Raw genomic sequence first — 18,637 nt, 5'->3', positions numbered from 1 at the left:
CAGAATTCGAATTATGTTCGTACAGATCTGTTTTTAGCTTCATGCATCTGGGCCAATGTGCTTTACGAGAATTAGCTGTGGAGTGTAGGCGTAAGAGAGTTGGGAGGAAACGTCTCAATTGCACAGTCACGCTTTTATCCAGCTACCCGTTACTGAGTCGAAATCCCATTGTTTTTGATGAAATGAGGGTGTGGTCGTATAGAAGATAAAACGAACACAAATGTGGACTGTTACATGTGGGAAAGGTGGTGGCATATATGACAGGAAGGGTCTAGCCACACTCAGGGCCGTTTCTAGGTGTTTTGCCACCCTAGGCGAGAATTTAAAAATGCCGCCCCCTCCCTTATACTACCATCACTCTCTCCCCATGTCATCCAGGCTAGAAGAATTAGATATGAAAAGCATTAGATAGAAAATAACTTGTATTAGGAACTAGTAGCATGAAGAATGGATAGCTGCATGTTGTACACTCCTTACTGACAGTAAAAGTATTCACAACTCCATATCATTACCATTAACAACGAAGAACAACAGGGAGTTTAACCAGAATGCAGGATTTTCTCACCACTAATTAAGAGGTCCACTCCACGCTGGGGGTCAACGAAATTGTGTTGTTCTCAAAATCGACGTCACTTTTACAAATATTTCACAAAATGACACACATTTCCTAAAATGCTCTTGGCCAGTATCTCAAATGATATTTACACACAAGGGCTTACTCCAGGTAATAAAAAAAAGTCACAAAAGATAACAGCCTGAGACTGGTTTGAGAACAAATGCATCTCAACCACAGTTCTGATGTTCTTGCGAGGACTTTTCTCCTTGAACTAGTGCCCTCTTGTTGAAAAGTAAGCAAAATTTCACAATAGCAAAATAACAAAAATGTATTTATAAAATTCATGCAATGCTGATATTCTAATTTCTTGTGATTTTGCAGCCATAATGAAACTTTCACTCAGGCCTACTTACATCCTAGAATGGCAAATTTTCTCTCAAACAATAGCAGGGCCATTTAAAAAAAAGAATTACAGATAACCCTTAATCTCCCCATTATGCTTCTATAACCTTAATTCTATCACATACACACTTCCAGATGGGCCGTCTCACGCACGATGGCCTGGAAGGAAACGGAGACACAAGCGCCGGCCTTTGACTGCCTGCCCCCTCTCCTTGATCTGTTCTCTCCTCCGTCCTCTCTTTACTTTCTCCCTCATCCACTTAAGCAATTCTCTCCTCACCCCTCCCCTCGTCCCTCCTCACACAGCCCCCTATATCTTTCCCTGTCTCTGTACTCCCTCCCCCCTCTCTCCCAAAGCCCTCATCCTTCTGCCGCTCCCCCTCCGCGGTGTCCTTGGGGCTGCCAGGTCTCCTCACTTCACCTGTAAGTGCTTAAAGCTCAGATACTAAGTGCAGCACCCAGGCCTGTAATGTCGTCTCTCATCCTCTCCTCACCCCCCACCCTGCGCTCAACCCTCTTCTCTCACTCAGCTGCCATATGCACCTTGCCACTTCAACCACCGCCACCACCCACCTCAATGTGCATCTGCTCTCGTTCGTATCTCTATGTGTCTTCCAGTACCTCCTTGATTTTGCCAGGCCCTCAGTGTCCGTCCTCTCCACGGAATGTTTTAGCTTTTTGTTCTTCTGTCTTCAGAGGCCATGTGCCTCAATGTTTTACTCTCCTCTGCGCTGTCATCAATAGATAGGCATTGTGTAACCCTGCATGTATATATTTATGGGGGGTGGGGGACGGGGGGGGGGGTGTCCCTGCAGTCCTCATGTACACAGCTTTGAGAACAGTAACACCTGCCTCTGAGAGGGGGAGGGGAAGAGCGAGGCCTGTCCAGAGATGGAAGCACCGGATCACGCACTCGCTTTTTACTGACAGGAGAGCGTTGCCAGCTGTGCGTCGCCTCACTTGTGAGCCCCTGGCACACCCCCGCCTTGCTGAATACCTACGTACCTGACTGTTTCTCTGCCTTACTGTCTATTCTGTCTGTACTGTGACCCGTGATGACACGCGCAGCGCAGCCAAGCTGGCACTGCACAGATTGCGGCGCACACGTCCCTGCCCGTGGCGCAAAAGGTGATGTCATGTGATGTTGAATTGTAGAAGGCCTATAAAAATGGTCCCTCTTTTGCCGCCCTATCAATTTTGCCGCCCTAGGCAGCCGCCTAGTCCTGCCTCATGGTAGAAACGGCCCTGGCCACACTCAACAATGTAATTAACTTTTTTCGAAGTGATTCAACGTCTTGGAAAGTCACAGAAATATTGAAAGCATTTAGATTCGAAGAACCAGCAATTAAAGCACACATTTTGTAAACATGATCTCCGGGTTCACACAATTTAACGTGTGTCCATTGTGAGGCTTCACATGAGGAATAAAAAGCGAGTTAACTCTGAAACTGTGGGATTAACAATGTAAATTATCCACAGATATCTGCCTTTGTACATTTTATTGAATACATCTCAAGAGATTCGTTTGCGGTACTCGTGGGGTTGTGGCGTCACCTACTGTGCATAACGTGTATTGCATTATAGGCAGTAAATTGCTGTTTCGCGTGAATGGGTGCGAGTTGAAACAGATTGACAAATGTTGAGTCAAATTGGAATCCGAGATTGATGATGAGCTCACTCCCGCTACCTCCAACAGATTCTCATCAACATCTCTGAATACAGAACGCACAGTGAGCAAACAGAGTTGCAGAGACAGAGTCAAAAAACCTTTTTGGGAAAAGAAGGGCAGGTGGGGTGTTACATTTTTACGTCTGTGTTTTGATATCGCAGCTGTTAAACAGACCTATCAATAACACTCCACATAGAGTAGACTATGGGGTTGCACCTTTCAAAGTTTAGCTTCTTCGACCAGGCTCTTTTCAGGCATTGGGTTGAGAATGTCAGTCACTTCTAGGTTCAGCCTAATGGATTATATGTCTCTCACCTAACACTTTCGACTGTCTGCGGTGTAGCCGTTCAGATCCACTCGAGTGCTTGCATTAAACTGCGCGAACGTCTCCTTTGCAACAATATCCATCTCCGTCCACTCCTTTTTGCTCACTCCGTGTGTCTCGTTTTAAATGTCCTAAGAGTGTATGTGTTACACGCATTAAATCCAGACTGTTGGCTTTGCCAGTACTATTTAGTGTTTGCCGTTGGAGACTACTTCTGCTGCAAAAGCACAGGGAAAGCCAATTTTAGCAGGAGCCTGATTCACATGTCGTCCAGGCAGAGGAATTTTTTATCGGTCTTGTTCTTGGTGTGAAGAAAGCAGGAAGATCCTCTCTAGACTAAAATGGCCTATATACTACTGTGCGTTGATCTTTGACCTGACAAGGGTTTGCTGTGGGCATTGTTAAGGGCCATTTATCAGCCTTTTTGGACTTACTTTGTTTTTCTTATCACACTTCATTATTCAAGTCATCAATTGTGATGCATTGTATCAAAATGGTTTTCACATGTTTCCCCCTACCCCTTCTGTCATGCCATATTGGGAACTTCATTTAGTCTTGATGCTCCTGATATGTGCTCCCATGAGGCCTCTCTATTCAGCTGTCGACTTTGAAAACTGTGATTCTCACTGCAGTCACTTCTGCGTGTAATGTCTGTGATCTTCGACCATTGGCAGTCTAGCCTCTGTATACAGCTTTCTATGCTGTCACACTGGTGCTTGGGATTCTTGTATCCTTTCTTCTGATAGAGGTATCACCATTTCATGTGGAGTAGTTTGTTATACTCCACGTGTTGTTCTGGTGCCACACCCCTATAGGGAGGAGGAACAACTATTCTGATTGGATCCTCAACAGGCACTTAGCTTCTCGATTGATAGGTCTGAGGATTACGGGATAGATGATCAGCTCTTTGTTGGATTCACTTTTGCAAAGAAAGGAAAAATTGATCTTATAGTGATAGGTTGTCCTGTGCATGGAGCTATGGTATGGTTTGCCCATAAAGGATCCTCCTGAGGGCCTTAGGGCTCCTTCTGGCCGAGCAAAGTCTGTAACTACAGTCCTGGCTCAGGTTGCTCCTGTTTTGGACACGAGCCAGGCAGCCTTGTAGGTGTCCATCTATACTATCATCAGACACTACTAACTTGCAAGTCTGCAGAGAAGGTTGTGTGGTCTGCATGGTCTTGCAGGGCTTCTTGGTGTACAGTTCATTCCTCAGACTCACATCTTTGGAGGTGACATTGGTTTGGTAGCAATCCACAAGGTGAAAAATCTGCAGTGAAATGTATTAATCGGAAGAATTAGTGACTTGTGTTCTTTAACACTCTTTCTGGTGGCTACTCCTATCTAACTGCAGCTTACTCACCACTACACCACTCGACGTTACTTCCCATTCTATGGAGTGAACTTTTAGGTGTCCTTAAGGTTTCCATTTAAATTTGCACACTGCCAGTTCATTTCAGTCTTGCGGAGGTGCTCGATGTCTGTGGGTGCAGAAGAGAAGGTATGATCCGACATTAGTTTGTACGACACCTTCATGCAGCTCTGTGTTGCCATGTCCATTGGCGGTATAGCAGAGGGAGTCGTGGCACTACCTGTCAGTATGCATGAACTGTTGCAAGAATTTTGGTATCCGGCCTGATGCCTGTGGTGATTCGCAAGGTTCAAAATATGCAGTTAGAGTATCCGCCAGCAAGAGCAATTCCCAAGGCTAGAAACTTATGATTTCCTAACTTGGCATGAAAGAAAGGAGCTGAAGGCAAAAAATTCTGAGGTTAACACATCTGATGAGAGTTTTTTTTTGTTGTAGTAATGTTTTAACATAATTTGTGTTTTTTTTAATATTTCTTGCATACATTGCTATTGACGTGCTTTCTCGTTGACTTTGCTGTTGTAATTTAAATCTTGCTTAACCAATACCTGCATTTTGTGATAATTCACACTGTTCCTGGCTCTGTATGTTATGATAAGTCCTTTTTTGGGGGGAATGTTGGTATTTATTGCTAGGGATTTACTGAGTGTAAAATCAAAGTTTGCACTTCTTCTTAGAACACATAAGGTATCATTATGAACAAGCACATACAATTACATCAAGGTTTGTGCAATCCTAATAATTTGAACAACTCACGAATTTTAAGTATAAATAGGTTTCAGTAAAGTTAAGAGTTCATTACTTACGTATTGAGTTATAATGAAGGTCTGTTGTTGCTGGATCAGTATCTCAGGTAATATACACACTGGAGGTGAAAGCCTTAGAGTAACAATTAATCAAGCGTTGGTCCTAATGATAAATTCTCCTCAACTAAAAACAATTAAAAAGTCCTTTTTGAACGGAGTAGAAGGCCTTTGGTCAAGGTCACCGAATATTGTGTCCTCAAATTTAGTGAGTTTTCGCTAATATTTGCAATAGTTTTTCTATCTCATTTTGTGTAGATACAACTTAGGGCCTCATTAGGATGTTGGTCAGAAAGCCTCCGACCGAATCTTTGGTTTAAAGTCCGACCACCTAATTGCAATAAGTTTAAACCAGCCGGTCGGACCGACTGGCCTCAGACAGGCTCATGGAGCCCGTTGACCAGTCGGAGGCCGCACATAATCCCCTACGGACTGCGTTCTGCCGTCAGGATTATGATGTTGGTTTCCGACAGGCTTTCCATATCGGGCTTTCCGACATGAAAAGCCTGTCGGAAAGCAACCTAGCAGGGCCCTCCTGCATCTGCCGCTTTAGGTAGGTGGCCTGGGGTGTCACCTATGGTGCCCACTGTAAATCGCTGCTCTGTGTGGCAGGCACCATGAGTTGCCTCCCACACGATGGGGAATTACAGCAACTCCCATTTCTCTATGGGAGCTTGTGCTGTGGCAGGTTTCTGACCACCGCACAAGCTCCCATAGGGAAATGGGAGTTTGCGACTGCAACCATATGTAGTCAAATTGTAATAGGATGTTTAAAGCTGCCGACCGACGGTTGGTCAGATCTCACACCGAAATGGTGTAGGGCAGACTCAAGTCCGCCCAACTCCATAATTAGGGCCTTAGTGTTGTAGTGCGGGGATTGGGTGAGAAAACATCCCTAATGCCTTTCTAACACTGTCCTTGTGGACAGGGTGCAGGATAAGCTACCTACTAGTTATCTACTTGTAAAACACAGTTAACATATATTTACGCTTTAAACCTACCCAAAAACTGGTGGATTTTCTTCTGCCGAAAAATAATCAGTTTAATTTTCAAAGATTTTGGTGAATCATTTTGACTTTGTGAATCTTAAAAAAGTTATAATGAAATTATAGGCAAGAGCACGACCTCTAAAGTTAAATTTTTTTTGTAAATTGGGGTCTCCTTCATTTTGCGATGTGGAATATTGTGACCTAGATGTGTTCATCGGTTAGCGTGGCAATCAAATTCGTTTAAAATACATTAATTCCAATTGCTTACGGTCACATTTTTTTATTTTAGCTTGCACATGCAGGATGGACAGATATTTTTAGGAGTTCACCAAGAATAATGATTTCCATAACGCTCACAGTTTTTTCCTTACCTTTTCCAGATTCCTATGACCCTACCAGAGTTGAAAGGGTGTAATGTGAATGAAGGAAACAAGAGGGACGATTCAGCTGCTCTTGTCGGAAACTGAGCTCTCTGACCTCACTCCACGGGGTTCCTTTGGACTGTAACATCTGGAACTTGCCTTTTGAGTCCATTGTTCTCGATGGACTGACGCGGCCTTTTCTTCTGCCAAGAGGAAATTAGTCACCCGGATTATACACAGAAGAAACAGTGATGGCGATAACAGTAACAACTGACACTGGCTTGGAAACAATCTAATGTTGTATCATTAGCAGACATGTACCCCCTATCAACAGGGTTTGTTTATGCAACCAGCATGGACTAGTTTTCCTCTTGGCCGGTACACTGGACATTGCGGTGTTTTCGACCTTGGTCTGACTCTTACGTGACAAAGCATTAGAGTACACATGGGGTATAGAAATAATATTTTTTATATTAATGTACATTTATACAGCGTGGTAGTGTTTAGAAGCAGATTTCAGAAGATTTGACAATTCAGGAAGAAGTTGCATTCTCAAGTTTTACATTTTTGTGCCTGTGTGCAAGACTGTGTCCCTGCTACGTTTCTTCTATTCACTGACAACCCTGTGGACTACACCTGCTCTTCACATGCCTGGTGTCTGGGAGAGGAGCCGCAGAACAGAGGGGAGCACTCGGTTTACTTGTGATGGAAGACTTTTTACGTCTGCTCAACCTTCTCTACCCCTCGTTTGGGATAAGTTGCTCCTTTCGTACATTATGGTGCCAACACTACGATTCCTGTCACTAACTGTTGAAGCTTTGTTACTTTATCCGGGCTGCCTTATCTGGATGTCGTAACTCCGTTTGTTTTCTGTGGCTGTCCTTCAAATGTTGTTGTTTTGCTTTCCTTCTGCTCGTAAAAGACACATGTGGTGGGCATACACAATGTAAAGCTCAGATTTCACAACAGTGGGCTAATACACAACAAGTGACATCATCTCTTCCTTAATTCTCCACGAAATTGAAACTTATTAATAAGTGGAATCAAGTGAGGCCAGATTCCTTGTTGTTTGACAATGTTCAGTGTTGATTTCAAAATAAGCCATTCCCCAAAGTTCTCTTCTCCTGGTATGTGCAGTAAATGTCTGAATATTAGAGGGACTAAGACCAGAAAACGGAGCCTCGCATTTTTCAACAAAATGTGTGTAACAATGACAAAGGACTATATTTATATCAAACTGAAATTATATTAAATAATCATACATAATAACTGAACTCCAAAATAATCCCAGGGTATTCTCTCTTGTCACTTTCTTTGTAGGATGCTAATTCAGTAGAAAGAAAAGTGCTTCCCACCACTGCAGCTTTTTGCCAGGAGAGCTGTGCATTAGTGCAGCAGTGTTGTGTCCTGAAGCATTGTGCTGAACATAGTAAATGTGGATCACACTTCAACTCCACAATTCGTGTGGCTCCTTTATATAGGAACGATCTTTCAGTGTGCACATTGTCACATGGGCCTCCTCCATACCATCACACACTGCTACTTCCTGTTTCTTTACTTGCATCTGCACTTAGGCTGGTCTTCAGGACACATCTGCAGGTGTGACCCAAGACCTCAGATGAGGAGATAGTTTAACTTAGAGGGACGTTGGCCTCGTGGTTTGAGCTGACAAGGGGGTGTATTGGGTATGAAGCCAAACAGAAGAACACCACATTTATTACTTTGTAAGTAAATCAGTGCTGATATTTTGGGGTGGAGCAACAATGTAATTGTGCCTCATAAGTCCGCAGAACGTAGAGAATGTTATCCTTCATTAAGAAGTGTGAAGCATGCAGATTTGGGGCAATGGCGGTGTAGTCAAAATTCACCCAGCCATGGAGCTAGATGTCCTACCCAGCATGTGCAGGGCATAAAGTGGCAAGAATTTGAATTTCTCCATTGACGCTAAAGTGACAGCCGTGAAAAACAATGGCCACAGCTTGGTTGTAGCCCTTCTAAAGAATGGTAGACATAGTCGTCTCCATAAGTCCTTGGGTTTTCTTTGGTACAGAGAGAGCAACTCAGTCCACACTGTGTATCTCTCTGCCAGGGAATCATACTCTCTGAAAACAGTCAGGCCTCTGATCCTATGAGACCAGGTACTTCATATTTAAAAGTAAAGCCTTTCACTGAAGAGTGTTTTTTGTTTTGTTTTTTGTTTTTACAAAGGAAGAGAGTATATCAAAATGCAACAAACCATTGTAGAATAATCTGTCAACATCGAGCTATCAATATAACTGTCACTGAATAAGAACTGCTAATGTATATTGATCTACTTTACCTTCCAAATGTTGTTCTGAAGGCAGTATTGACATGTCCTAATTGCGTATTGCCCTGCTCTGCTGAAGGTTCTGTAAATCATTATTAGGCCTGAAACATGTTGATGCCTCACACAGTTTTTAGGATTTTTCCCAGTTAAGGGCTGTTTGTTACAAAGCGGAGGCTGGAAAGTACTAGTTTGCCAATTATGGAAGGCCATGTCAAGGTGTGTTGCATTAATTTTTGCGTCTCACACTTATTATTGTGTAATGTTGTTCCTGTTTGCAGTTGTCGCACACTAAAGGCCTTGACCCTTTCCCCCTCTACTTGTGTAAATGACTCCCAAAAAATTTGCCAAAAAATAATCAACAACAGATTATTAGAACAACCGCGGTATTGAATCAGTCAGTTGAAGCACACCTTTTCTCTTAATTAGTAAAAGCTCCCATGCCTTAAAACCTGGGCACACCTCCATCTATCCATCATAGAAGTGAAGGTAGCTCACACAAATGTAGACACACTCACGGATGCCCTAACCCTTGTGGGGCCTTTGAAACCTCGGTCCAAAGCGAGGCTGTGCAATGGCGCCCTGAAGCATGGGGGTGAGACCACTGCTCGATGGGCGTGTGCCATCTGTGATGGGCCGCATGCAGACACTGGACTTGATGACCTTTAATGCTGTTCCTGGGATAGGAAATGCAAGACCCTGTGGCTTTACCCCGCTCCTAGCAGCTCATCCAAGCTGTGACATGCAACGCTGGAATTACCTTGTGTCAGACCTCTCTCACCGCAAACAATGACTCCCTCCATTGACCCTTTTGCTTTAGAAAAGGTATTTATTCTCTTTCATTGTATTCGTCAGTATCAAGGATAGCTGCTTTCTGGTGTTTCCGACTAACTACCCATATTCAGATTCTGTCCGAGCTGCGTCTTTACTCTGATTGCCTTATGTTACGCTTTCCATCTTTCCCTCTTTGTACAGTCCCCCATAAGTACACAACCTTCTTTGGGTAAATGCACACACAAAGAAGGCATCAGGAGTGAAGCAGTCTCACCACATTAGTGTAATAGATACGAGCGCCCTTATTCCCATTGTGAACTGTTGGATGGTCACTAACCAGCAGAACCTAAAGGTGGGGCTCTGAAGTGAGATGCAATCTCATTGTACAAGCGCGTCTGTGGGTGAATTAAAATATAAGGCTGTGGGTTTGTCAGGATCTCCCAGCTCATCTTTATAGGGCCATTCCACCCGCTAGTGCTGCTCACAAGAAGACTTCTGCCATTACACATTTAATAACATATTCATCATGATGTTTTTGAGCTGCTGGGTTTGAAGTTTATCCCAGCAAAACAATTGTATGTATGTATGTATGTATGTATTGCGACTTATATAGCGCACGTATCACCCGAAGGCATCAAGGTGCTTGCCTTGGGAACCCGTCCTGGCTTTTCCCTGTGAGATAACCCCTACTGGGTATCCCCAGGGTGAAAGCCAGTCATCCCGCAGCGGGTGGGCCGCCGTAGTGGAGATTAAGCAACTATTGCCCAGAGTTGCAGCGTGGGACCCCATGATTAGAATAGGCACCGAGGCAAGAATTATAGAGTCCGTGGACAATTTGGGCTCAGGACCCTGCCGCGTCGGGAATTGAACCCTGGTCCCGGGCCAGACCTCTGCATCAGGGTCTGCCGCTCTAATCAGTGAGCCACACTCCTCCACAATTGGGAAGGAACCCCATCCTGACACACTCTGCCCTCCTCTATGTCGTCCAATCAGATGGCAGCTCATTCTGGAATTCTCTACGTCTTCCATTTGCTGTACTTTTTGTTGCAAACTTAACAGTACCACATTCTGAATACTCAGTGCACTCACTTCCTAATCTATTAACGTGGCAAGCTTTGGTTTGTTTTTATTTTTATAATAGTATTTATAATCTTGCATCATTTCTTGCTTTGTGGTTTCCTGGTCCTGTGCACAGGAAATTATACTTATGCTGTTACAATTGTAAAGTGCTTAAGTGCATTTACTGTGTTGCTGCTTCCAACAAAAGGGCAAAGCATCAGTAAATATCCCTGTTCACATCGAAGCCTTGCCAGCCTTTGCCACAAAGACGGTCTATAAAAAGGTGAAACGTTCAACACACAAAGATTAAACATAAAGTGTCTTTTACTTACACAAAAGTTCATATTTTCAGTCATGGCTCGTTTCTTTCACACTCCTTGTTTTGTCACTTTAGAGAAGCGAGTACTGACGTTTTTGTTTGATATTTTGACGTCATAACAGTGTACCATACATAGAGTCTCATTTACTTCATAACAAAAAAAGTGCAAATAAATGTTAGCAACATCACTGTAGTAGGATGACCTACTGTGTCTTCCGTAATACCTAACTATTATTTATAACCAGACAGACATTGTTAGTTTAGCCAGGTAATCTATTTTAACTAAGCAACTGAATTACATTTTTAAAAAAAACATATTTTATTATGTATATAATTTTAAAAAGTTTATAGAGAGATATATTGTTACGTATGTATATGCGAATGGGTGTGTCATTGTGCGTGTGGGTGCGTTTTTGTGAGTAGCAATTTACCCTTTTCTTAACTTAAAATATAAAACCCGGGAGTGAGGTCACCTGTCCCGTTTTTGGGTATTTGTTTCTCACAAAACACACTTGCTGTTTATTCCTACAGCCTGGGACTACATGCACAAGCTCGCTCTCTTTTTTGGCATCAGGGGTCTCTCACAGTGCCTTTAGGTTGTGTTTTTAATGAAGCTGTGTTTTCAAAAGGGAGTGTTTTTCCAGTTGAGGCAACAGCCCGGAGTCAGGATCAAAGTGTTTTAAATGCCACTGTAGGCCTTCCTTTCTGGGGCATCTCTGTACTGCACGTAGTACAAAAGGTCAGAGTTAGTGCTGTTTATGGTTTCTTATAAGTGTTTTTGAGGCACACTAATGTTGTGTTGTAATAGTTCCAGATGGTTCTCTAGTTGGTCGAGATAGGGCACTGCTGTATGTTGAGAACTACAGTTTTACATAAAATAAATAATTAACCCGTACATAAGACCCTTTATTAGCCCATTATCTATACAATTTGACCCCTACTTAGGAAGGTGTCAAAGTTGGTTTTGGATGACCGTTCAGCCTTTGTCCTCAAGTTCTTAAATAACGAGCAAGCTTAATAATGACTGAACTAATCCAGGGTTTACATGGTGCAGGGGTAGCTATTCTAGGCTTCCGAGAGACAGATCCATGCCAGGTTTTCAGGATACCACTGAGTTCTTAAAAAAAATCTGCTTACTCAACAAGTGCCCAGTAGTGTTATTCTCAGAGGGCAAGATTTATGCCAGACTTTTAGGATTTCTACAGAAGAAACATTTACAAAACGTAATCTGTCATTCAATTACACTGTCAGTGGCTGTCCAGAGAAAATAGCTTTATTTGGATACATCGTTTACATCAGTTGTATGCAGATGCCTCTTATGTGGATGAATGAAAACCTGGCATAGGATTCAGCCCTTCTGGACCTTCATTTGACTCCCCTGATTTGAAGTTTTTGTACTGAAAAATGCATACTATTTCACAACATAAATTTTTTCACTACACCGTTTAAGGATCAGAGCAATTGGACCCTGTGATTATTTTCCCCGTTTCTTATTGGTGGAACCTTCAAAGGTTTACTACACTGATCAGAACAACGAAGGTCAAAAACATGGTGCACATCCCTATACAGTTAAAGTAAAACCCCATTCTATATAAATTGTTGGACAGGCAAGCTTATTGATTCAGGTACTGAACTATAAAAAAAACTGCAATTTTGAAAACATCTTAAAAGTTAGGATATACAATAAAATGACTGACCATTGAAGTGGATAAACTGGCATGGAGCATAAATCAATGGTAAACAGGAAATAGTGTCCATTTGAGTGCTACTCTGTTTCTCCTGCAGTCCTTTCAAACCTCCATCATTCTAAATGGTAGTAGCCATTGAAGTGTGAGGAGTAGGGTTAAATAACTGTTCATTGTATTTTATTTGTTGTTTATGTTTAGCTCCAATGCAGCAATTAAGCCGCTTCGGGGTGCTAGTAGGGAGTGGTTACAGATGAAGTGGGTGTAGTACATCCACAAACACTCAGCCATGTTGGTTGAATGGCTCAGAAAGGGAAGGAAATAAAATGGAAAAGACAGCAAACTACAGTAACGTGCTCCAACGCTTTGAGCAACTACATGAATCTTTAAGTAAAGCAGCACTGTTGTCCCAAAAACCTGTAGTGACCGCTCAGGTTCCCGTCCATAAATCTACATCTATTTTTGTATTTGATATAGATTTGAGAGTTGACCCTGGACAGAATGTTTTACTTTTGTATGTGTTGTTGGTGCAGAGGACGTGAAGAACGTGGTGAAGTGTGTGAGTCGCTGATACATCACTGTGTAAAGAGAAAGTTGTTGATATGGTATGGGAAGTAACTGGTACCTGGGTATGTGGAGCATAGGTGAAATAATGTAGTTAAACACATTCAACACGCAGGTCTTATCACAGCGCGTCGGTTTGTTCATTCACCTCTCCGTCCATCTTATTTTCTGTCCTTCTTTCTCTATGGCATTTTCTCTAAGATTCTCTCTATCACTCTGTAAATTGAGTTATCATGGAGTGAGGTGGGCGTTTTTGTCTGCAAACACGCATCTCTAGGAAACACGTCACTCATTGATTTTAATGTACCTTTAATAAAGGAGTGACCATATCTACTGTCTGAAGAAACGGCGCTGGGAGCCTTTGAGTGTTAACTGGCACGCTATGAGAAGTCTGTACTAGTCATTTCTACCCTGCCGGATACCATACCTAAAGTGGAAGGAAGGACGAAGCTTCATGTTTGTGTGAAGAGGGAGCGTGCTAAATCAGCTGTAGCCTCTAGAGGGCACTCCCTGATCGCTAATCTACAACACTTATACTTTGCTTAATGCAATATAACACAATTGAGCGATGTTACAGAAATGGTGCTTTTTGAAGTGACTGTAGGGAAAGATGAGCATTTCAGTGATGTTCCGCAAACGTCGACAATCAATACAAATTGCAATAAAAAAAACAACAAATAAGAAACCTACATGCTATTCTGCGGTTCTCTGGATTGTCATGAAATTTTAATGTTTCAATATTTTTGTGCTATGATTCCAAGGTTTATACTGTGTACTACGGAATTTTTAAATCGAATTAAACATACCTGGTAAAAAGCAATAAAGGTTGTTAACGATTATCATTTGTATATATTTACATATGTAAAGGGATCTGTACACACAGGCAAAACCTTCATTGAAGGTGGCTTACGGGTTACTGGAATGATACCATTTGACAGTAATAACATAATTGCGATTCTGAAAGCATGACACTTGTCATATATAATATGCCATCATAAATGTTTTGACATGCAATAAATCGTATTTGTCTGAACTTTATTATCAGCGTTGTACTGGTGTCTGGTGGGACGTGTAGACACCGGAAATGTGCACTCTACGGTGCCCAAATGCATTTTACCATCGGTTCCTGAATGTGCTTGGAGTGAAAAGAATATTGTTCTAAGACTCTTTATGCAATGATATATCTTCCTCTGTGGCGAGGGTCCGATTCGCTAACGCATTTATAAATATGTGAAATTATACCCCAGGCTCTGCACTTCAAGTACACATAAATGCCTTTCTGAAATGTCCAAATTAATAAACGTGTAAAAAAAAGGGCTTAGTCTTTTTTAATTTTTTTTAACTCTTATATGATTATCCCGTGAAGATTCTTTTTTGTGTTCTCATTTATATGTGTTGTGGCCAATTCAGAAAATTATTTATGATTACATAAAATAGTCCTACTGTAGAATGACTTCGCATACTCATAAATGCTCTTGTGACTCAACCACCAAGACGCCAAGACAGAACGATCGCTTCACTGCTGCAGAAGTGCACTTTGTGGAGCCGACTTGAACAGTGTTGTTAGTCTGAATAATGCGGTACAGAAGAAACAAAAAAGCAGAAATTGAAAAAAACTGAGCCCGAGCAGCGGTTGGAAAACTAGGGAAGAGTGGCATGTATTTATAGTGCTACAAAGTCCCAGCCGGTGACTGAAAGTACTATGGTCATTACTTTAAGATTGAATTACAGACACTATAAAACACTCTGCAGCAAAATTAGCAAAGGCATTTGGGTGCCGATTCACAAACTGTATTTTGTAGTACGCTTAGTAGTACTACTGTAGGAGTCATGATGAATAATTTGCTTATTTTAGCCAATTAAAACCATAACCCTCGACAGAAGGACATACATAATAAAAACAGATACATACAAAATCTAAAAACGGCATTGATCATGCACACATTCGTTGTCATTTTGGGAGCAGTCATTAATACAAAATATGCTGCACTTACAGTAGTCAATTTCGCATAAGGTGCAAATGTGCATAATGCTCAAAAAGCTAGTGAAGCCTATGGGGTGTGCACATTTACGCAGAAGGTACACATATTTAGCCATAGGTAAGGAGGAGTAATAGGAGTACCGTTGTTTAACTGTCCGGGCTTTAAGACTGCAAAGCTTATGGCCCCTAGCAACCTACTATAAGATAAACACATTTGTGAACATTTTTGGTAAAGGTGCAAAGTATATGCAAAAAGTGAAAATAATCCAGGGCCAGACAAGGTGATGTCGAATTTGTGCTCAGCCTAACGGGATAGTAAGAAACTATTGTTCATTTTCCCTAGCAGCCCGCCAGGGCGTGGTGCACACAGGGGATCTTAGCGGGGGCGTGCTATTCACAAACCTTTGTGCAAGGTTTGCAGCTCCTATATTTTTCCATGCAGAGATCTGAATGTAGGATCTCCACACACATATGGATATGTTGTAGTAGTAAATGTGGTAGTGAAAAGAGGGGTGGCTGAAGAACTGGGAATTGGAATTACCTACCTATAAAGAGGAGGGTATTAGTGAAGAATAAGGAGCGATTAAGGGATGGTTTGAGAGGGGTTTCGGGAAGGACGTGCATCTACCCATAAAGGACTCAGAGCCTGATTGAGATGTTGGTGGAGGGGAATACTCCATCACAAATGTGATGACTATCCCGTCCACCATATTACAACAATCCCATTATATCCTACGGAGATCGTAATACGGTGGACGGGATATCCACCACGTTTGTGACAAAGTATTCCTTTTGCGGAGATCTAAATAAGACCCTAAGCCTAGCGCTCTTTGCAGAATGCAGTTCTAAATTTAATACAGCTAACAAGCATTGGCAAAGCCAATAGTTTGCTTCTATGCAAGAGCTTTTGACTTGGCCAATATTTTTTAGCCATTATGTACTCCAGCATGGCTGCTGTCCAGCATGGCTAAATGTGGGGAAAAGTGTAGTGTAGTGTCGAAAAGTGGAGTGTTATGGAGTAGTGTGGAGTGGCATAGCAAAGTGTAGAGTTTGAGTGATGTATAGTGGTGTGGAGTGTCTGCAGGGAGTAGACTGCGTAGAGGACACTCCACTTTAATAGAGTTGAAGCTCTGTGGAATTGATGTGCAAACTATATTTGTAAACTCACTGCATCGTTGGGTGACTCACTGCTTGTGTCACTCACTTTTAATTGCGGCAAACTCCTGAGGCTCCAGTTCATTTAGTGATGTGGTATACCGTTGAGCACTTCAGCAGAGGGAAGAGACAAGATGTCCCTCCTCCTTTTAAATTAGACTTAGATGTCAGCTGTGTTCAGAGCCTCACCTAAAGCACATCTTAGGGTGCCATATTGATCAGCGTGCTAGTTGCCCCTGCAGAGCTGCGCCCACACTCGGCCCTGCTATTTAATATGCACCGGGGTGCAAATGTACTGCGCCAGAGGCAAGCCTGACTGCGCTCGGCTAAGACCAGGACCCCTGCCCTTCATAATAATGATAGGGTCTCTTATTCGGCAGAGCAACTCCACACACTGAATTCAAAGGAAGACAAGCCATGTAAGCACACCATTAACCTATGTAATGAGGACCTTACATGTAGGGAAATGTAAAATGATGGTGGATAATTTTGTCTCAAATGAAGATAGGCGTAACCCAAAGAGAGATAAGACTAATAATCAACTGTAGCAGATGTATCTGCTTAACTACAAGTCACTACCTAAACACGGTCTAGATCTGTTTACTTTCTTGAAGATAAGCAACTAGCAGCCTTGTTTATCACGGGAACCTGGCTTAAAGAATACTCAATGCCTGGCATTGCAATGGCTCTGCCTTAAGGCAGGAGCGACAGGAGGAAAGTAAAAGGGGCGGGAGTGTGGCCATAATCTATAAAAAATGAACTAAAAGCAAAATGTGACCAACTGCCACTCCCCAACTGTCAAAGTCTGTTATTTGCCAAGGAATTCTCGCCAACCTTCACTTTTTCTGGTCTTTTAATATACCGGGAGCATGGCAGAGCAAGATAACCAACTCCACCCCTGTAATGGCTGGAGACATTTCAAGTAGGTGTAGCACATTTGAGGTATGAATGCTAACCGCCCTAAACACTTTAGCACCTCCTAGGCAACAAAAAACAAAGGGCCTCAGTTACAAGAAAGTGATGCAGCGCTGCACCGTAACCCTTTGGCTGCGCCACGCTCCCTCACTTTCAAGGCACAGGGTTGTATGATATCAACAAGGACATGACCGATCCCTTTTCTCTCCCCTGCACTGGTGCACAATTTGCTGCCATGCACCAATGCAGGCACCCTTGCACCATGGTGCAAGGATGCCTGTGTCACGGGGATGATTCTTTATATGCAGGAAACGATGCCTTCCTGCACGTAAACACAATCTGAAATGGCGTTTTTCAACTTCTTTGTGTGCTGCTTTAGCACACACAGAACTTGCTAAATGTCATTCCTTCCTGCAAATAAACAATAACCATAGGTGATTTCCTCGTTCTGTGTGTGCTGCAGCATGCATAGAAAGAGGAAAACAACGAGGAGAAATGAGTACATTTCTCCTCGTTGGGTCTCCCTATGCCTCCCCTGGGGAGGTGTAGCATTCAGACGCATTTCCAGGTCCACAATTTCTCGTAAATCTGGAAATGTGTCGGGTTCCATGGGTGTTGCGTGGGAACACCCACAGCAACACTCATAGAATGCCCCTTTTACACAAAGTGCTGTGTGTAAAGGGGTCGAATTTACAAGGATAGGAAAAGCCACACAGGGCGGCTTTTCCTGTCCTTGTAAATGTGGGGCAGCAAAATGTGCAGCTGGTGCATCAAAAAAGGTGACAAACCAGCGGCGCATGGGGCTTGTAAATAAGCCCCTAAAGGATTAGGAGATAGGGCTTCTTTCTTCTCATCTGAACTTCAAGGACTGAAAAAAGTGTAAAATAAAATTGGAAAGAACATGGAGGAAAAGATATGATGCAAGGGACAAAGACTAATCTACAACAAGGCTGTAAAAAATATCACTATGCCATTAGGGACGCAAGAATGGTTACAAGATTGCTAATGCAGCAAACTCCTCCAAGGAACTGTTCAATCTAGTGAGCAGCCTGACAACACCAGCAAATAATAAATCTGAAAGAAAGAGGTTAGTGTTAGATTCCTTACCTTAGAATATCCCCAGGCATCAGACTGGATCCGGATAGTTTTCGTCAGCAGTACCCCTGCGTGTCGGTAGGCGTTGTCTGCTGCTCCGCGTCCGTCCCTCACGTGCTGGCGTCAGTTCTTCTTTTTTCCGCGCCAGCAAGCGCAGATCCGGGAAGAGCAGTACTCAGGTCATTTTTTGACTAACTTTTGATCTATTTTGGATCACTTTTTCGAGTCGACATCAGCTCCTGGTGCCGGTAGGGATGCCTGGTTTTTAACCACGTGAGGTCTGTCACCGCATGATGTTGGTAACCGACCCCCA

General features: G+C 42.7%; 1 protein-coding gene across 2 annotated transcripts in view; it reads left to right on the top strand.

The window, feature by feature from the left end:
* The window catches only part of JCAD (junctional cadherin 5 associated), a 408,227-nt gene extending 394,016 nt beyond the window's left edge, over window positions 1–14,211 (top strand). For both annotated transcript variants that reach the window (XM_078663385.1, XM_078663386.1), the window contains exon 4: window positions 6,491–14,211. In XM_078663385.1, coding sequence (XP_078519511.1) covers window positions 6,491–6,525 — 35 coding nt within the window. In that variant the 3' untranslated portion in view covers window positions 6,526–14,211. The remainder of the gene's footprint in view (window positions 1–6,490) is intronic.
* The last annotated feature ends 4,426 nt before the right edge of the window (window positions 14,212–18,637 follow it).

The sequence above is a fragment of the Lissotriton helveticus genome, chromosome 10 (genome assembly GCF_964261635.1).
Source record: "Lissotriton helveticus chromosome 10, aLisHel1.1, whole genome shotgun sequence".
NCBI classification, from domain to species: Eukaryota; Metazoa; Chordata; class Amphibia; order Caudata; family Salamandridae; genus Lissotriton; species Lissotriton helveticus.
The sequence above is the reverse complement of the archived record's forward strand: the minus strand, read 5'-3'. Positions and strand labels throughout refer to the sequence as shown.